The sequence below is a fragment of the Gambusia affinis genome, linkage group LG02 (assembly GCF_019740435.1).
Source record: "Gambusia affinis linkage group LG02, SWU_Gaff_1.0, whole genome shotgun sequence".
Classification (NCBI taxonomy): domain Eukaryota; kingdom Metazoa; phylum Chordata; class Actinopteri; order Cyprinodontiformes; family Poeciliidae; genus Gambusia; species Gambusia affinis.
In genome coordinates, this window is record NC_057869.1 from 2,525,215 (window position 1) to 2,546,607 (window position 21,393).

The 21,393-nt window shown below is 35.7% G+C and overlaps 1 protein-coding gene across 1 annotated transcript; it reads right to left on the reverse strand.

Moving 5' to 3' along the window:
• Nucleotides 1-4,721: 4,721 nt before the first annotated feature.
• On the reverse strand, nucleotides 4,722-5,850 carry LOC122824912 (cocaine- and amphetamine-regulated transcript protein-like). The gene is made up of 3 exons (XM_044105811.1): nucleotides 5,538-5,850; nucleotides 5,285-5,368; nucleotides 4,722-5,187 (listed from the first exon to the last, which is right to left on the reverse strand). Exons 1-3 carry the CDS (start codon nucleotides 5,736-5,738, stop codon nucleotides 5,080-5,082), a joined length of 393 nt encoding a protein of 130 aa, XP_043961746.1. The 5' UTR covers nucleotides 5,739-5,850; the 3' UTR covers nucleotides 4,722-5,079.
• Between the last annotated feature and the right edge of the window lie 15,543 nt (nucleotides 5,851-21,393).

A 21,393-nucleotide genomic window follows, 5' to 3' on the forward strand; every position in this document is an offset into this window, starting at 1 on the left:
TGTAACAAATGTTACTTCTTGGTTCCCAGTCGAACTGAGTCTACTGGACTGTGCTGGAGAGATGCATGCAAAAGTTGCAGATTAAGTTTTGGTAAAGACCCCGTATGACTTTCTAACAGTTTTGACATTTGTCTGTGGGCTAGAAGAAAAGATCAGCAGGTCACATTAATTAGCAGCTGTGACTTATGCAATAATATCCATGATGAATGTTTTGTCAATCCAAGCATGAGAGCTTTTGACAGATTGGCTGTTGGCGTCTCTGTAGCAAAGGTCAGAGAGCCTCAAAGTGTGAACGTTTGCAGAAAAAACAATCATTTCAGCAGGTAAAAACTACTTGAGTTAGAGCTGATAAAAATAAATTGTTTTGATGCTAAGTGAGAGGAAACAGATATTTTCACAGGGTAAATTATGTTCTATAAGCAGCAGTTTCCGATTTGGGTGAGAATAAATATGAATTTTAATATTCTTTCTTTCTGTGTGAGTTCCTGTCCAGCTATCAATGATTTATTAGTTACTATATTGTTTCTTCCAGGACAAATAAAGAAACAGGAAGGAGGATTTTGTAGGAGCTGAAACAAACAGAACGTTGTGCATCATTGATGAGAGGCAGCTGAGAAAACAGAATAAACACATTAATGGTGGACATGAACAAAACTAAAGGAAATATCTACTAATACATTTAATATTTTTCATGTCACTCTGTCATCTGTAGTGGAGAGGATGGATTTCTGTTTTTATTCATTTCTAAATGAATAAACTTTCCTTGTGGGTTGGGAGGAAACTTGTGAAGTCTGTGAAGGGAGATGAGGCACGTCGTCATTTCTGAGGTGAAAAAAGTAAAAATGTAAAAACCTAAAGCTTCTTTCTAAGTGAACTGTCTCTGAAATGCTGATCACTCTGGACCAGATGGTGACTGAAGGGGATCCAGTCTGGTCCTGTTGGAGTTTCGGGTCCGGCCATTTTGTTGGTTTCTGTTTCTTGACTTGCTTTTTGAAAATGTAAAGGTTCTGTTCTTTTCAGCCGCCTCAGATTCACAAAATCGATCCCAGTTTGTTGGCAGATGTTTTATTTTTTATCTTCCTCTTCTTTTGTCCTTTTTAGTCATCTTCTACTTCTTCTGCTGTTTCTGGTTTGTTTGTTTTTTTCCATCTTTCTCCTCTTTTGATTGTTTTTCCCTTTTTATTCTTCTCAGTATTCATTTTCTTTTCCCTCTGTTGTTTTCTTCACTTTTGAATTTATTTTAATCTTTGTTTTTCATTTTCTTTCTTCTCTTCTCTTCCACTTATTGATATTTTCTCATGTTGGTAAGCTGCATTACTTTCTCATTCTCTTTCCAAGGCTGGTAAATAATTTGTCATATTTAATTTTTACCAGGCTCACCTGCACTTGAACTTTTTCATATCTATGTCTTTGCTTACAGCATTAGTTGTTTAAGTAGATCAGTTCTTCCAGATGTTTGCTGTTTATTTGCATGCAAAGCAGGACGTCTTATGGCTTTATTCTTGTATTATTGATACTCTTTCATAGCCACTAGTCTGAAAGTCAGACATGATTTTATTTAGCATATCAGAGTAGAAATTGAATATCCCCTTTTTTTATATTTTCTTTGTAAAATATGTTTTTTGCACTTCATTTTTTTTTTGGCATTTCTAGATATTGTTTATCTATAATCTATTTTTGTATTGTTTTGGGGGTTTTTCCCCTTTGTTTTTTGTCAGCATTGTTTTGTTTTTGTGTGTTTTACCCACGTTGAAGCCTACGGAAAGTTTGAAATTGAAGTCAAAATTCTGAAAAAAGTCAGAATTTTGAGGAAAAAGAAATTCTGAGAAAAATATCAGAATTCTGAGATTGAAATCCATATTTTCAGAAAACAAACTCTGAATTTTAAGAGATGGAAATCTGGAAAAAAGTTGGAATTCTTTCTGGGGTTTTTTCAGTGGCCCTAATTGTCTTCCGTAGAAAACTGGTGATAATTTCACTTCCAATTTCTGCAGCCACATGTATTTTCTTTGGCCCCAATCAGAGGCTCTTAATAATCCAAAGTGATAAAAGAGCAGAACCGGGTTTTAAAATATAACAACAATATGCAAAACAAAATCAGTTCCAGCAGTTTTACTCCCACATTTCATTGACTAAAATATTTTATGATCTTCTTGAGAAGAGTTTACAATTCCCCTGAAATCATAAATAAAATTATCGCTGTTCAGTCATAAACAAGTGAGTTTTATACTGCAGGTGCATGAGCTATTTGTTTTGAATTTTTATGAAGGTCTCACAGCTTTAAACAAAAGTTAATTATTTAGAGTGAGGGCATGAACGGCTGAAGGTTTCGACTCATTGTCAGTCTCATGAAATTCCGGTTAAATCGATGGTGTTAGCGGTTTACAACACCACAGAATGCTCTATAATTATGTTTTATCTGAAGCATTGCACTTTGTTGTGTCACAGAGAAATTAAATTGAGGGTTGCTGCCAGTGTCTACACTAAGCTCAGCTGGTTTGTTGTTGGTTTTTCTGAAAAATCAGCTGCTGTTCAGGAGCTTTGGAGCCAAACGTTATAAATAGAGCTCAGCCTTTTGAAGTCGTGTGAGTTTTGGCTCATTTGGAGGTTTAGGAAGCAGAGCCAGGTGAGTGTGATTACAACAGCTGCAGCTTCGTCAGACTTCCTCTGTGAAAGCTGCTCTGCCAGGAATCCCATGCAGCTACTCTAAGTTTTAAGTTTTCTAATGTGTTTAATGTATTTTCACATGCGATTGGCTTTAAATTAGCAAAACATAAAAATCAGGCATTATCTTCACAGAAAAGTGGATATTCAATGAAAATTGAAAATGTATAATAAAGGAGATGGTAGGGTTATTTTACTGTAATGTAAAATATCCTGCATGAGCAGCAGTGTGCAGAAGTTTTTCTTCTCTTGGTTTCAAATGTCAGGACTGAGTTGTTTTGGATTATTTTGATTATTTGTTTCTAATTACATTATTAGTTTTGCTTCAGTTTCTTATTTCGCTTCAATCAAACTTGTTTCTATTCTCATATCTGATAGTCTGGTAGACTCGGTTCGATTTGGGACCAAAATATCTGAATCATTCTAAACCTTTTGAAAAACGCGTTCCCCTCCTCGTCTGTGGGGGCGCTGCACGAAGAACCACTGAAGGAAACGACGCGAAAACCTCTGAAGACTCTGAGCACGTCCTTCTTCACAAAATGCAAACAAAATGGAGCGCCGTCAGATTTTAGTGGCTATAGGATTCTTCTTTTGATAAAAGCCATTTCTCCCACTTGCGCTATGCTAACGCGTTTGTTTTGTTGTATTTACCCAGAATGCCCTGCGCTGTAGTCAGCTTCCTACTTTTGGAGCGGTGTCGCGTCCGGTTGGAGTTCATATTCGGACCACAGCAGAGTTCTCTTCAACAGAACCGAGACCGAGGTTTGCAGGTTTGTTGGTTTCTTCCAATGAGCTTAAGAGTCGACATGGATTAATCCTCACTCGGCTCATTTTTCAGATATTTTGGATACTTTTTCAGTCTTACAAAAACTGTTCAACTGTTGAAACTATTTTAATCTCTAGCTCATTTTCTTACCTAAACTTTAGTCTTTTTTTTGTCACACACAGTTCAGAAAGCTGTCAGTCAAGAACAAGGACAGAAACTGAGGGAAAAAGGATAGAAACCCCCAAACAGACTTTTATGGTGCTGTATGATAATGTTTGATTTGAATCATATCTTTGTCATTGCATTCAGTTTAAATGTACTTCCTTTCGTTTTGCAAATTGATTGTTTTCATATTTTATTATGTTTCAACCACTAAGATTAATGCATTTTATTGGGGTTTCATGACAGACCAGAACTTTGTACACAACCTTTTACAGTGGTAGTTCTAAATGAATCCAATGCGGTTTAAAAAAATCAGCTAATTATAAATAGAGTCCAGTTGTGTATAATTTATTCTTTATTACAAATTTAGCTGTTCGGTGAAGGAGAATATTGCTTATTCAAATCCAGCTCTGCTTATTTCTGCAAATATTTAAAACACAGCTAATCTTTAGTGTTTATGTAATTTATGGAACATTAACGTGGCAAAATATAATTTATGTCCTACCTTCAAAACTTTGTCTGGTTATGCTTTTCTTTATTAGAATAATGCTACACGCCTGTAATTATTCTTGTTAGCATAATGCTGCCTTACTAATTAGCATAATGCTATGTTGCTTCAGTCTTATTGAAAATCTGTCATGTTTTGTTCACAAACATTTGACGGAGTTTGAGTTATTTTAAAACAAAATTATTCAAAATTGTAAGTCTTTACATGTGGAAAGTTGGTAGAGACGTAATCAGAAATACTTATTGCTAACTGTAGCGCAATGTGACTACTACTGAATCATATGGGGGAACTAATCATATGCGCCAACTAATTAACCATAGATCATTTTTCAGATTTATTTAAGGCTTCTTTTTTAAAAACACGTGTTGTCGTCAGCATCCTGCAGCTGCCCGGGGGGAAATGAAAGGAGGCTCGGTGTTTCTGGCGCGGTGTCAGCCTGACTCAGATGTCACTTTCTGGCTCATCTCCGCTTCCTCTGAGGCTCATCTGGGTTTAATTTTAAACCTTTTTCTGATATTTTATTTTCTGACCAGCCGGAGGATGCTTGGTGTCACAACACCTGATTATCCAGCTCATTTTAACACATTTTTAAAGAACACAGCCACTCCGCTGCTTTACAAAACAACAGGATTTTATTATCATGACACATAAAACATTCAGCTGAAACAAAACACAGCGGATGAAGGGTATAATATTGCTGGTTTGACATTACAGTGTGCTTATGGTCCCACGGGTTGAGTTTATCATAAAACGTTTACAGAAACGTTTTATGATATTCTCATCCTCATGTCGTTTTTTTGTAAAATAACACGGACTGTTTTACTCCTAATAACACAATTTCTACAGTTCTTTGTTGTAAGTGTTGGACAGTCACTCCAGCTGCGCCTGAGCTGTGCAATAAAAAAAAATCTGGGCGTAATTACAAAGGGATTCAGTGAAAGTTTTCTCTTCTAGAAGCTACATTCCGATCCGGAGAGGCTCATAAGCACTTCAGCAGGAAGAAGTTGCAGAAAGCTCCCCGGGGACAGTCGCACATCTTCCCGATTCGTGCGCCTTTCCTCACCGCGCACTGCTCTCCAACATCACACTGACGAGAGGACAAAAACAGAAGAAGTATGATTAAATTATAAACACATATATGAAAAGTTTGGTGAAAAAAAATACAATGCGTGTTTTGCATCTACCGTTGGGACTTGACCAAATTTCTTTTCCCACGATGGAAGTCGTTTAGCCTGCAGCTTTTCAAGAACTTCTTGGAGAGCTCCAAGCTGCAGGAAACAGAAAGTTCAGATGCAAAATGTCACTATTTACACATTAAAAACTACAATTTACGCCATTTAATTTTTAATTGGGCTTAAATGAAAATTTATGTGAAGAAATTTCAAGTGAAAAATTGCTTTAAAATGTCTAAATATCCTGGTTTTTGCAAGGACTCACCAGCTGCTTCTCACTGGTCAGGTTCGGTCCTTTCGGGTAGAAATCCCGCAGCGCTCTGGGGCTCAGCTCCTCCTCGGACTCCGCATCCAGCAGCCCCTGCGCTTCGGCTCCGGCGGCGCCGGCGGAGAGCAGCAGCAGCGCGCAGAGGAGCGTCCCGCTCAGCAGCCTGGAGCTCTGCATGGTCCCTGTGCGCAGCAACATGTGGCCCTTTCCCCGGATCTCAGATAGTAGTCAGGTCCTCCGCGACAAACACCTTTTTATGTGAGATGCTCCATCTGCTTGCTCCACCTTATTCTTTGATTTTTTTTACCCCCCTCTTTTTTGTCATGCGTAACAGCCGCCTTGGGTGAGTCATCCCGTAAAAGTTGCTGGGCAAGAAAAGCTCCGAGAAGTCAACAATAACAGCATGGGGTTGTTACTGACAGAGTAATGGATTACTTGAGCAATAAATAGCAGCTTTATGTAAACAACAGGCAGTTTATTCCCAGATTATCTCAAACTAGCAGTAAAACATTTAATCTTTAAAATGACCCTAAAAATCCCCATCAGTGGCTGCGTTTCCATTAAACATAAAATTGCTCAAATTGAAATCAGGAAAATTAATTTATTTAAATTGAAACAGGCTAATTTTGAAAAAAAACAACCAAACTGTTCATTTTAAAAAAGTTTTTGCGCTAAGCGTAGGGAGTTTTTTGTATCGAAATGGATGATTTTAGCAAAACTGCAATGGAAACGCTGTTTTCGTATCACATCAGTCACGTGATCGGCAGCCGGATGTTGCTACTGCCGCAAACTGAAGGCGACAGGAAGAAGTTTTAAAAGGCTTTTTAATGACTTATTGCTTGAACCAGCTTATTCAAGTGTGATTTTAACTGTGAAGGAGCTATTTACCTGTTTTCTGTTAAAATTTAGTTCATTTTTATTTGTTTATTTTCTAGTTGACTTAGAAAATAAACAAATATTTATAACCAAAGTGAATTGCTTTGGTTAGCAATTCACTCAATTAGTTAATTAATTTCAGTTTGGGTGTGTCACAGTATAAACAGGAGGGTTTCAGGAAGGTCATTAGGGTCGTGGGTGGTCAGCAGGTTTTTTACCAGTCAGAACCAGAACCAGTCAGTCCCAGTTACGTCAGTCTCAGTCAATCAGAACAGGTCCAGGAGTCAGAACAGGAGAACTATAGGATCCTGTGGAGCCTGTAACTTGTTTTTATCTGGAAAATGGAATAAACTAACAAAGGAGCTGCATTTGAACTGTTTTGATCCTTTTTTTGGACTGCGTAACCCTCAGTGCACTATATTGACTATCAGAGTTTAATTCACTTTGCTTTGATCACTTTTGAGTCTTGACTTTTTTATTTTTGAGCTTGAGTTTTGGACAAATAGTCAATACAAACTGTATTTCTTATTTAATGGAAATAATTGTGTTTTTTGACTTTATTTTAATGGAAACACAGTTAGTGAGATTTTTTTATCCCTCAGTACGTCAGATGATTCTCTCTGTGGCTCATTTCCAGCGTGGCCTGCATTTAAACTCTCAGGTTATTCTTGTGCAAATGATCATAATCTTCCTTTGTTCCATCACATTTTCAACAGGCTGCTGTCTGACATGCAAAATAATTCCTCTCAAGCTTGAAATTAGTCTTCAGCCTCACTGAAAAGTGGCTGAAAGAATCTCTGAATATCAGCTGTGATCAAACTGCTAAAGGGTGAAGGAGCCTGAGAGAAAGTTTGTTCTTCTCCTGCAGAACATGTTGATGCTGAGATGAAGTTCTTGTTCTTCCATTTAATTTCTCTGACAAAAAAACAGAGAACTTCTTCCTTTATTCATTCTCACCAGACAAATTTACTCAAATTCTCCTTTCTTGGGAAGAATAAGAAATATTTAATTTGTTTTTCTTCTTCTAATTGGCTTTCTGTGCGATGATGTGTTTCAGAGAGTTTGGAAACGCTTTTTCCAGATTGACTGGCAGCGTCCCAGTTTGTATTTCAGAATACTACAACATCTATGCTGATGACACATCTTTATGTTTCTCCATTACCACCTGACTATAGTTCACTTTAATCACAGAACTGTGATTAAATACAAGTGATCACATTAGCTGTTTCCAATATAAATGTGTGCAGAACTTTAGCCATTTTCTGCAAAATTAACCCAACTTTGCAATTGCAGTTTATATAAGTTTGTTCCCACTATAAGTTATTAAAAACACGTTGCACCATCTTCCTCCTACCACTTCCTGCCGTTTTCTTTGTCGTTTCCCTCAGTAGTAACACCTGTTTGTTTCTGTGTTTGTGCAGTTTCTGTTTGTGCTTCTGTTGCAGTTTTGTGAAACTCAAATTTTTATGGAAAATGTAAGTTTTTTTTTTATCCCTGTGTTTCCATTAAGTAAATTAATTTTCATAATTGAAATTTGTATAATTATTCGGTCAAGGGAAATGCAGCTGCTAATGAAGATCAGTTAATTAATTGCATCTGACTGCCGTAACTTTCTGATTTCTATAGATCTGTTTTCCTGCAGTGCAAAAAATACTAAATCTTACCAAATATTTTTGGTAAGATTTCTGCTGCAAATATCTTAGTACATTTGAAAAAGGATCAAAATAACTTTTACTTTTCAACAAGATACAGGAGTTTGTTTTAAGTCAATAATTTAATATTGATGAAAAAGTTCTAATTCCTTTGGCAGATTATTTCACTTGTAAAATGGGAAACATTTAATTTTATAAGTGAAATAATCACCATGTTTATCTAGAACTTTTCCATCAATCATAACTAATTATTGACTTAAAACAAGCTCCTATATCTTGCTTAAAAGTTACTTATCAGGTAGTTTTGTCATATTTCAAGTGGCCTAAGATATTTGCAGTAGAAACTAGACCAAATATACTTGATAAGATTGAGTATTTTTTTGGTAAGATTGAGCATTTTTTTGGTAAAATTTAGTATTTCTTTGGTAAAATTGAGTATTTCTTTGGTAAAATTGAGTATTTTTTTGGTAAAATTGAGTATTTTTTGGTAAAATTGAGTATTTTTTGGTAAAATTGAGTATTTTTTGGTAAAATTGAGTATTTTTGCAGCGTATGCCTCTATTGGAGCATAAAGCTGCTGCTTACCTTCCTCTGACGTGACGTTTAGTCCATGAAAAGGAGTTCATTTACTTCACACCAGCCTGTATTTGTTTACACGTGAAGCGTTCACTCAGAGAAGTCGACGTTTTCTTTTCTGATCATTTATTGTAAGGACTGCAGTCTGCAGAAAGTCGAGTCTAATCACCTAATGACCTCGGCGGTGCAGAGGAGCAAACGAGAGCGTGGAAGCGTCTCCTACAGAACCGAGCCATTGACTGTAAACGACGTACCGCACAAAAAACTAATGAAGTCATGTTTGTGAATGAAATGGCCCGGTTGTCCTGAATGAAACGTTAAATTGGAGTCTCAGTCGTTAAAGCCGGTGTTGGGAGGGAGACGTGAGTCATGCAGCTTCAGGCACAATCAAAGCTTCCTGCTCCTCTTTCTGCATCAGCTCCGAATCCAGCAATCAGTGGCGGGTTTAAAGCTGGATCAGTCCAGAACAGGATGAAGGACACGACTGGAGCAACAGCATGACAACATGCAGCCTTCGCCGTGTTACAGCATGAGAGTCCAGCTCCACTTTTAAACACATTATTTCCATTTTGGCCTTTTATTACCTTCAATTTATCTGGTGTTTTTATTCTTTAATATATTAAATGCCATCAATTTATGCCTTCACTGACAAATTGTGATAAATCAGAGTTTATTTGATGTTGTCTCTTGGGAAGAGTTGGGTAGTAACTAGTTACATTTACTTGAGCAACTTTTTGAAAAAATTACTTTTACTGCGCTGTACTTTTTACTTTTACTTGAGTAATTTTATTATGAAGTATTTCTTCTCTTACATGAATATAATTTCTGGATTTTTGACTCACTGGATGAAAAACAAACCAAAACTTCACCAGACACAGCTGCAGATTATATTAAGTTTTAATATCACACATGCCCTTTTTAAGAAGGATTTATTTATTGTATTTGTGTTTTTACAGGTTTTGTGTTTTTACTGGTCTTCTTCCTTGTACTAAACTTTCTGTATGTGTTCCTGTTGTCATGCACACAGATTTGTGTTCTGGCTGTTTGGTGTTTCTCTCACTGAGACTCAGCAGAACCTTCAGCTCCCATTAAAGACGAACCCGTGGAGAACGTTGAGTTCTGTAAGAACCTGGGAGTTATCACTGACAACAAGCTGACATTTACTGAAAATTCAGATTGAAAAAATACTGATATTTTGACGTAGATTTTTTTTACTGTTTTGACAACGTTCTTGTGTGATTGCATGTTTTGTTAAACAGTTTTATTGAATATATTGCAGCGTCAAGAAGAATCAGAGATTAAAGTTGTAATATTATGGCTTTATTCTTGTGTTATTTAGACTTTACTCTCATATTTGTTTTAGATTATTCTCATAAAATGTTGCTATTATGAATATTCTCATAATATTTTCACTTTTTTCTAAATATATGATTATATTCTCATATTATAACTTTACTCATAATATTATGACTTTATTCTCTTTTTTTATTTCTCAGTTTGAAAAGTTTTGACTTTTGAAATTCAGATTTCCAAACTTCAACATTTTTTGACTTTTCAAATTTAGAAACTTACAAGTGTTTTCTTGAAGATTTCTGAGATTCTTTCTTGCAAATGTTCAACTTTTCAAACTTAGATTTCCAATTTTTTTCTAGAAAATGTTTGAGATTGATCTCATATTTTCAGACTTTTTTGGAGGAAACGTATTCATGTCTATAATGTCTATAATGGCTCCGATACGTCGTTCTGCTTACCGTTTCCATCTGTTTGATCATCACCATCCTGAAAAGAGAAACGCTCACCTTCCTCTAACTCCCCCAGACTGACACTTTGCCCAGTGACACAAATATAATCATAACTCATTTTATTTCTAATTAAACACAGCTGTTTCCCCCTTTTATTAGACCTTAAATCCTTTAAAGTTCTTCTTCTGCTTACTGCGGCTCCGTGTGTCTGAGGCTGGTGAGTTAACACCAACTGACAGACAGTCTAATGAGCTCTCTGCCTCCAGCATCTCCAGCAGCCATTAGCCCAAAAGCATCCAATCAAGCTGTTTGTCTGTCAGTCTGTGTTTGTGTTGCAGTCATACATTCATTCATCCATGTTGGACCTACAACTGCTTTGCCTCTCATTGCATCAATCAAACCTCTTTTAAAGAAACCTAATCTAGTGCTTCCATAATAAGTAATGACAGCCACATATCTGACCAAACAGTTTTAAGACATTTCACCATAAAAACTAAACTTTTTGGTCTATTTTGAATTATTTGGTAAATATAAACCTGAGAAAACAAAACGAGAATCAGATCTGGAGGTCCTCAAGGCTCCATTCTTGCACCACCATATATATTATATATATATATATATATATATATATATATATATATATATATATATATATATATATATATATATATATATATATATATATATATATATATATAAAGATATATATTATAGACAGAACAGTCTGATTCATTTGTTAAGTGCCCAATGGATCTACTTAGCATCATACCTAAATTTATGCTTATGAAATTTACAGTGTTCAAATGTGTAATCTCTAAGAAATTGACTGGCATCAAATGTTCTGAACATTTGGATAAAAATTGAAGCATTTATTCAGAATGGACTAAATACCTGGTTTATGATCCTAAAAATGTGAGGTTGGAAATGTGGCTAAAGACCAGAAAGCTAAAAAAAAAATTGGTGTCATTATTGGATTCAGAGTTTAATTTGATCAACTAATCAATGTCTATTACTAGATCAATTAATACAAACCATTAGATGTTGCCAGAATAAAATGTTTTCTATCTGAACTCCTAATAGAGAAAATGGTGGATGTATTTATTTTTGGAGATGAGATTTCCTTTACAACACCAAGAAAATGAGATATTTTATTAAATATTTAACCTTTGTTGTTAAATCACTGGACTGGCTAAACAAAGTGAAGCAGCATTTAGTTACTATTCTCATCTACTCTGAAACAAACTCCCTGAAAACTGAAACTTTTGGTTTAGATTTGTTCATATCTATCAAATCTTCACTCTTCATGTGTTTTATTGCATCACATCTATAAAACACGTTGAATTACTTTGGGTGAATGCTGCAGCGAAAATAAAACCTCCTTGTCTTTTTTTTCCCATTTGATCTTCACTGACATCAACACCCACTACTCCAGTGTCGAAAAAATAACAGCTTTATTTTTGACCTCAGATCTCACAAAGGTCATTCTATCAAAGCTAAAAAAAAAAGAAACGTGGGTTGCATTCAGCCTGACCTGTGATGTGGCTGTTTGTGAAAAACGAGGAAGGAAAGAAACCGAATTTACCAAAAATACTCCAGGTAGTTTATTTAATTTTATAAACGTATTTGTGTTGTTGCAGGTCAAATGCAGAAGATAATCCTCCATGTTTGATTCCCTAAAACAGGAGAAGAAAAATAATTTCATTTTGTGCCACATTAAAATGATAAATGTTCTTAAATGGTCAGTTATGCCAGAATGCACATTATGCACATGCAATATTTAGTTTCCAAACTAAATATTTCACTTTCAAATTAAATATTTAGTTAGAAACAAAATAACTAAATATTTAGTAAGCAAAAGAATTATTTGAAGCAAAATATTTAGAATTACATATTTAGTTTACAAAAGTAAATATTTAGCTTTTCAAACTAAATATTTAAGTCTTTTAGTATGCATGTCAAAGGCTTTAAATATTTATTTTAAATATTATTTGTAAGTTAGTTTTGCATCATTTCAAGTGTACTAAGATATTTTCACAAGAAACTAGACAAAACGTTAAAATCTGGTATAATGTAAGCTAATTACAAATTATGCTAATGATGGCAGTTTTGTTACTCATAGAGCATCATAGGAATAAAGAAGCATCTGCTGTTCACATGTTGGTATGACGGGCCCCCAAAAAACCTGTCTAGGGCCCCAAAATGCTTGGACCGGCCCTGTTTGAGGGCTATTACATGGGAAAGTTTGGATTTAGACCTGCAGAGAAAGATGGCGGATTAAAAGTTCTAGATTTTATCAGTGACTTCCAGGATTATTCTCACATCGATTTGACGTCTGGCAGGTTCTCTTGTTAGCAGCCGTCCAGCAGAAAACACCTGCAGTGGGAAAGCAGAGCGTCAGCCGTCCTGCATGAACCCACCGGATGTCACATATAGGAAGGAAGAGTGTCGTCCTTTCTGATTGGTCGTGGCGCTGCGCGGGTCGAGGTCGGCCGTTAACGTGGTGACTCATCACTAATTGCTGCATCTCGAGTCCCACGAGTCGTTTGAGCAGGAATCAGACCAGCATGATTAATGAGCATCATTACAGCGCCGGTGTCACGTCGCCGCAACGCAAACTTCACCGGCCGCCGTCACAACTCATTTCATGACTGAGTGACTCATCAGTGTAGCTGCCATGAAAGCAGAAAATGGTTTCAAGGCTTTGGCCGCCATTCACACCCGGATGTTACGGTTCTGGTTCTTCTTCTTCTTTTATGTTTTTTAGTGGATTATTGAGATAATGTCTGGATCAAAACTATTCTGGGTTAGTAAGTTATCTTACTGATCTTTGTGGAAGAAACACTCCCTCTGATTGGCTGCCTTCATCAGTGTTTTTATTGATCAGTGTTTTTATTGGTTTGTCTGGAAAAGATGTGTTATGTTTCCAGGAGTCACAGAGATGAACAACAATAAAGATTCACAGGAAATACAAACATCCAACAAAACATCTGTCCGTCCGTCCGCCGGTCCATCCATCCATTCCTTACACACAAATACACACCACACTTTTCAGATTTTGTATGCATTATTTTCCTTCCATCTCACAGCGATGAGCTACTTCATGTCAGTCTTTCAGATTTAATTTTTCTGTCTCTCTTCCTTTTTCTTTCTTTGTTTTCACCCTTTAATCTTTTCCAAGAATTAAAATAAATATTTAAAATAAACCTCCAGCAGATGTCATTTCATCTGTCATTTCATCTGTCATTTCTTTCTTTGTGACCCAAGGCGCCAACAACTCAGCTGCTCAACTGGATGCTTAAAAGTTTCCATTAACAGGCGTGAAATGAACACAGACCTGGAAATTCCAACCACAGGCTGAATTATGCAGCACAAATTGAGTTTTTTCCACGTAATATCATTTTTTAAAAATGTATTTAGTATTCATGGAAGCAAAACTGAGAGAAGTTTGACTTGATTATTAATATCTTGAAGCTCCTTCATGATGGATTTATCATGAATCAGCCTAAAACGCCCCAAAGTTTCCAAAAGAGGAACCAGATTGGGGATTATTGATAATATTAGGATTTTGCCCAAAACTGGAGTTTTTGGTTTCGTCTTCTTTTGACAAAATAACTTATAAATAACTCTTCAACAAGAAAAATTGTCTTGTTTTCAGTAAATAATTCATTAATATTAATGAACGACTGGCAGATTATTTCACTTGTAGACATTTTTATCTTATAAGTGAATTTATCTTCCACTTTAACCAGAACTTTTTAATCAATATTCAGAAATTATTTACTCAAAAAAACAACCTCATATTTCGTGTTAGTTTTGTTTTATTTCAGGTGTATTAAAACAACCTGCACCAAAAACCAGATCAAAAATTCTTGTTAAGATTTTGTGTTTTTGCAACAATACATGTTTCACCAAAAGCAAGACTTTCCCATAATATCAGTGACGTAATATGAATGAATAAAAATACTTTATTGAACTTCTTCTGGATCTGACCGTGGTTCTTTATAAATTCATTTAAGGTTTAAAGAGTTTCTTGTTAATAAAGGTTCATGTGGATATGAAACATAAACCTTTTTATTATTTTATTTATTTTACCTGCATTCCAATTAAAAGTAGAGAAATGTTTCGTCTGGTTGTGAAATGAGTTTCTATATTTCTCTTAAAGGTTTGCAGAATCTTCCTCTTCATTATCTGAACCGTTTCTTTCTTTCTGTCTGAATGATGAAGTGAACGTGGCGTTCTGCAGCCTGCAGGCTCGTCTCGTCCAGCTGACCTCCCACTTATGGCTCTGAAAAGCCTGAAATATTTCTGCGGTATTGATTTCTTTTGCACCTTTGACTGGCAACTGATGGCTTCGTATCTGCGGACAATCTCAGAAACGGCAGATTGGAATTGATTTAATTCCCAGTTGAGTCGGAGTGAAGTTTGGACACAAACGTTTCAGGATTCTTTTGTTTGTTTTGTAACGGGTTGAACTGATTAACCTGCAGCAATCGTTCATCTGTTTTTCATCTACAAAATTATTTATTATTCATATACCTAATAAATACTAAATAAATTTAAGCTTAAATCTTAGATTTGTCTCCTAATTGTTTAATTTATAACATTCTCCGGGGGAAAAAACTGTGACTCCTGATAGGTTGTTTTAAAATGGATCAATAATAATCTGTGGATTCAGTAATGAAGGTTTGTTATTTTCTAATGGAAATATTTCATTCAACTGCATGAATTATTCCAGAATCCAGGAAAAACCTCGTTGTCAGTTCTTCATTTCAAACACAAAGAAGAAAAATGAAAATGATCCATTTTGATCCTTAAACTTTACAAAACAAGATTCTGTCAAAAGAAAATGGCAGATTTCTTCAAACCCTTTTGATAATTTCATTGTTTTTCCATTTATGTTTATTTCATTTCTTTGTTCTTAGTTTCTTGGTTTATTCCTGTGTTCTGTTTTTTTGTGTATTTGGATTTATTAGTTTATTTATTTTTAGTTAGTCTGTTTGTTAGTTTGCAGTGCAGCTGAGCTTCATCTGCAGACATTACAGTTAATCTGAAAATTTGATTTTTTTACAGACTTATATGGAGAAATCTGTAAAGAACAGAAGACTCTGCAGCTGCAACAAGGAATGGGAATAAAATAATCTGTGGTTTCAATCTGTCAGTGCTTGAAGCTTTGCACTTTATGCTACCAGGAGTTTTCAGGTGGACAGAGAGGAGAGAAGATTTATCTCAGCTGTTTAAATGAAGCCTAATGATAAATAAGTAATATGCTTCTAAATAAAAACACATTATGGTATTCTACTAGTTTTTAAATGTGCCTTTATTGTGGGGACAGAACTGATTAAAGATATATCTGACAGGTTAGTTTTGGGTGGACTAAGCTGTCAGTAGGTCCTTTCTGCTGTGGCTGTTATAAACATGTTTCTGGACTGTATGTCAACGCTGCAAAGAAAACACTGGGAAGGCAAAGCATCATCTTGCACATGTGCAATAATTGAAAAGAAGATTTCCTGAAAGAATTTATAAAACAGCCTCAACTTTTCTGGTTTTGTTAAACGCTACCTAAAGATGTGCCCTTTTTGAGAACCTCACATTTTCTTTAAATGTTAACAGCCACTTGTTACGAAAGCGAAACACTCCCACTCTGTCAAAAACAGCATAAAAGTATGTTTTCCTTTGCTTCTGTAGGTTTTGTTTGCGCGTAAGACTGAAGGCGGGTGTATTTTTGTATTTCTGGACACAAACGTTTTATGCAGAGAAGCAGCAGGGATGAGGAAAAAAATTCCTCTCATTGCTGGGAAAAAATGTCACTACAGTTTCTGCGCACTGCAATTACACAAGGATGAACAGTGTGCATTATTTAAGGACAAATGTTCACCGTGTAGGCAGACAGAAGCGAAAAGGTCCCAAACCCGCAACCCTTAATTACCTCACAATGACGCACAGGGCTGACAGAGCGAAACGTTATTTACTCATCCTTTGTCCCCCTGGATTCAAAAGCAATGGGTGGAGTTCAGCACTTTTCCTCCAAAAAGAGTTTATTGTTCATAGAAAGTCAGTTATTTTTCTGCTCTTTTATAATTTCTAGCCTTAAAAGCTGAAATCTTAATCCCAGTGACGGAGGATCAAAGCTGCCTCATCATCCCTTTAACAGGCTTGAAATGCTCTGCAGAAACATCCTGAGTCCCCATCGCGCCTGGCAGCCTTTAAAGGACTTATTATTTATTGGTGAGGAGTGACAGGTTATGCAGTTATTATCTCCTCCACCCACTCAGGTCTGCAACAGACACCTCTCGACACGTTAACGCAACAGAACATGTCAAATAACGAGACTTTAATGACAGTCAGACTCATATCAAAGGATTTCCTTCCTTCTGCAGCTGATTGGGTGGAAAATATTCTGATTGAGGACAAATAATGGAAGAAAAAGTGCCAAAATTTGCTGTGATTACATTTTTAATTGCAGATGAATATTTTTATTTTATAGATGCTAGTGCTGCAGTTAGAGCTCAAACAGAAAGCTGCTCTCTGCTGATAATTGTGTGAACAGAAAAGCTGCATGCCTCCTGCTGAGTTAAAACACCTCGTCATACCTGGATTCACTGCGGATGGACGACCAGGACCAAAAACAACCTGCCAGAAAAGAAAAACAAACCAGGCAGGTTTTCATGTATTCTTATAATCATCATTTTATGTTGAATTAAGTCCCTGCTTCATCAGATTTTTAATCTTTTTGGGATTTTTCCAATAAGAATTATTTTGAGTTTTAATGAAAACGGGATTGTGTGGAGTAATCAGAAGCAGTCAGTATCTTACATACGACACACATGGAGGTCGCAGTGAGTTCAATTTAAAGAATAGATCATTCTCATGTAACATCACACCTCTGCTGTGACAACAACTAACAGCTCTCACCTTGTTCCTGTCTAACCTATAAACATCATAAGTACATTATAACTACTCTCTGCCCTCCGCTGTGTAATGCTAAGATAAATATCAGTGATATTTACCGTAGTACTTACTACCGAACTAGCAAAGTTAGCTTAGCTAATGTAGTTTTTGTCTGCTAGCTAAGATGGACATGTAGCCTACATGTTTGTTACTACATGCACTTACTTTGCTATTCATCAGAACCATGATCATGTATTTTTCTTTCTTTTTATTCAAGAGTGTCCACATTTCTCTTTTGTTAGTCTGAAGCCTTGGATCTGCATTTCGCTGCACTTACCTACCAAGATGGCGCAGATCACTTCTGGTTCAGATGTGACCACACCATCTTGTTATACTCAGCCAGAAGTTTAGAAACTTTCAATTTAAAAATGTTCAAAAGTGCTCAGACATGGATGCTTAACGCTGCAGCATGTAACGTTTATCAAATATATTTTTTAACATATTTGAAACGGTCACCATGTCGTGACATGAAACAGATAGTTTAAAAAAAATCAGTCTTCTCCGGTTTCTTCCAGTTCTAACTAGAAATAACCAATCAGAGCCAGGCGGCGTGTCTTAGCGCTGTCAATCATGCTCATGTAAGCGCTGCTCCCCTTCCCAGCTTGCTCTCTGCTATGTTACAGCGTCTTTCTTATTGAATCTGACACAAATGCTAATGCTCGTTAGCATAGCAACCAATGACTGCAGATAAATGGTCATTAAGCAGCGTGGTCATGAGGATTATTGGCATCACAAAGACCCTCCTCCTCCTCACTCTGGTTGGTTGCTTTTCATTCGGGAGCGATTGGAGGACATCGATCTTGTCACAGATTATCGATCTCTCATTAAACTGTCACAACATGGTGACAGTTTTAACAAATATGTTTAAAAAATAAAAAATAATCAATATTACTGCTGTAAGGTTATTTTTGGATAATAAATTTGTTTGTGTTCTTCATATTTTCTAATGTTTCCATAAAAATTAAGAACCCTGAGATAAAATGGTAATTACCATATAAGAATAAATAAATTGGAACGTACAGAAGATTCATTTAGCAGCAACTTTTTGCTTTTAGCTTATTAAAACATTTTAAAACCTCCAGAACATGTTTAACCTTTTCATTTGCCAAATGTAAGCTCAAAGAAATAAAAGCTTTGAAAGCGTCAAATTACCGCAGATTAGCTGTCATGTTACACAAACACCATGTTTCACATCACTGCACATCTCATGATGAAGGAAGAAAATCCAACGCATGATGCTGTAACAGTTCTACAGACACGACTGGACTGTAAATATGTAAATAAATAGATAAAATATTATTTCTGCAGCTGTTACTGATTTTCGTGAGCCTCAAAAATAATGAAGTTTGGTGAAAGAATTCAAGTTGTTCATCTTGTTGTGGATTTTATTATTATTATTATTATTATTATTATTATTATTATTATTATTATTATTATTATTATTATTATTATTATTATTATTATTATTATTATTATTATTATTATTATTATTATTATTACTGTTGTTGTTGTTGTTGTGAGTCGCGGAAGCTGCGCGCGCCGCAGTGATCGCTGCACGGCGCGCGCAGCACTGAACGCGGTGCGCGCGCAGCAGCGTGTTTATCTCCGGGTTTGTGTCCAGACTGAAGAGCAGCAGCTGTTTCCACATGGAGAAGATAATTATCAAAGCAGCTGAAACCCGGAGTCAGCTTTTCCTCCGTCTGATGAAAGGAGGATTTCACCTCCCCGAAGGGGAAACTTAGTAAAATATATAAATGTATTTTTAAAATAAATAAATAAGAGGCCTGGTTATATTTAACCTGAACGCAGGTTCTGCTTTTTTAATGCGGCTCGTCAAACTCTAATCTGAGTTTGGGAAACTCGTAAAACATGCTGACTCAGTGAAAGCGGGGAAACTTTGTGAGCACAGCAGGGCTTTGCTTTCGGCTTCATCCTCCTCCTAAATGTGTGTCTGGCGGTTGTTTCTGCTGCTGCTGATGAACAACCGAGTTTTCCTTCACCTGGGCAGGAAAAGGTCGAGGAGAAACTGTAATATTTCCTCAGCTAGACGCCCGAAATGTCAGGGCAGCTGGAAGAAATACGACTCAGAGTCACTCATGCTTTATTTGATACTCTTAAATTATTCACATCATTATTGAGTCACTGCACTATAAAATATACCAGGATAAAAGAGCTCATCCTTAACCAACAAATGCACTGTAAAACCTAACATTATGGTTGTCGCAACGTCTAGCTACTCAATTAATTTGAGGAAAACGATTAAAAGGAGATTTCTGAGATTGAAAACTGGAAAAATTACTAGGAAAAAAACCGGAATTTTGAGATTGATCTATATATATATATATATATATATATATATATATATATATATATATATATATATATATATATATATATATAGAGAGAGAGAGAGAGAGAGAGAGAGAAACATGGAATTGTCTGAGTATGAACACTCAAAATCTTTTTAGGTAAAAAATGAAATTTTGAGATTAAACTCAGATTTTATTTTTTTATTTTTTTATTTTTTAGAAAAAACATGAAAATGTCCGAGTTTGAAAGTCAAGTCTAGATAAAAGTTTGAAAAACTTAGAAATTAATTTCTAATTTTTGACTTTGCAAAATGTTTTTTTTTTTTTCTGGCAAATTTTTGACTTTCCCAACTCAAACATTTCCAAGTGTTTTTTCTACAAACTTTCTGAGGTTATTCTCAAAATTTCTCTGTTTTCCTTGGAAACTTTTGACTTTTGAAACTGTTTCCAAATTTTTTACATTTTGGACATTTCAAATCTTAAGTAATTTTTGACTTTTTAAATAATTTTTATTTTTTTCTGAGATTATTCTAAAATTTTTTTAAATTTTTAATTTATTTATTTCTTAAAATTTTTGACTTTTCAAACTTCTATATTTCCATATTTTTTCTCAAAAACTTTTGAAATAAATTTCAAAATTTCTGGCTTTTTTTCTTGCAAAGGTTTGACTTTTTAAACTCTTTAGGTCTTTATCTGGGATATTTAAGAGATTTATCTCAGAAAAATCTCAGAAACTTTCTGAGATTGTGAGAAACTTTTTCTTTTTTCTCTTTTTATTCTCTTTTTTCTGTCTACAGGCTGTGGCTCCAACACTCATGTGGCCCCTTCAGTTATGGGGCCAGTTTGCAATCGCAGCAGAATGCTGAGTTAGTAAAAGTCGTTCATTCATCAGGAGTCATTAAAACCATCTTTCACACCAACACATAAAACCAAAATAAGACGCTGTTCAACAAGCATCCAAAACCAATTACAGGCCCTGAATAATTAATCCCAGATGGCGGCTGATGTAATGAGGACATTCGTCACCCGCTGCCGGACCTGAGGAAAGTATTTCTGTTCGACACTCAAAGTGGAGTTATGTCCCACCAGAGAGCTGCTTCCGGTCCCAGTTACTCTCTGACAAAAGCCTCACCTGCGTCCAGGTGAGGTCCAAACACAAAGTGCGGTCCTGAGGGACGCCCGTCGTTATTCAGCCGCTGCTTTGACATTAAAAACATGTCGATAAAAAGCTTTAAGAGGAAACGCATTGGTCACTTCCCTTGCCCTTTGGTGGAGCTGAGGTTGCCATGGTAACCCGTGCCTTTGTTTAGGGTCTGAAAAGGAAAAGGTCTCATTTTGCTGCTTACATTTCTACATTTTCATGTGAGTCTGCATGAAGAACTGCAACCATAACCCGATATCAGACTGACTCAGTCCGGAGCAGAGTCTGTTTTTAGATGTGTGGGTTTTTTATTTTAATCCTGAACAGAGATAAATCTGAAACTTTGGCTTTTTATCATTATTATTGCGTTTTCTGCAGATACAGTTAGAAAAACCTGGAATCCATTACACAAAAAAGTAAGATTTATTATTGATTCAATTTACCAGTTTTAAACATAAACATTAAAATGAACTGAAAGATGTTTTATCTTAACAATAATTCTTTCTTTGATCTTTTTCATTCTAAAAGCTGATTATGATTTTGAATTCAAGTCAAATGGGAGACAAATGAGATAAATAGATAGATAGATAGATAGATAGATAGATAGAT

What these genes read in the sequence shown, in the direction of transcription:
- LOC122824912 (XM_044105811.1), bottom strand. Translation starts at nt 5,738, where the DNA reads ATGTTGCTGCGCACAGGGACCATGCAGAGCTCCAGGCTGCTGAGCGGG. An exon ending in TGACCAGTGAGAAGCAGCTG is followed by an intron (nt 5,369 to 5,537) that starts GTGAGTCCTTGC and finishes TGTTTCCTGCAG; the next exon opens with CTTGGAGCTCTCCAAGAAGT. An exon ending in AATTTGGTCAAGTCCCAACG is followed by an intron (nt 5,188 to 5,284) that starts GTAGATGCAAAA and finishes TCCTCTCGTCAG; the next exon opens with TGTGATGTTGGAGAGCAGTG.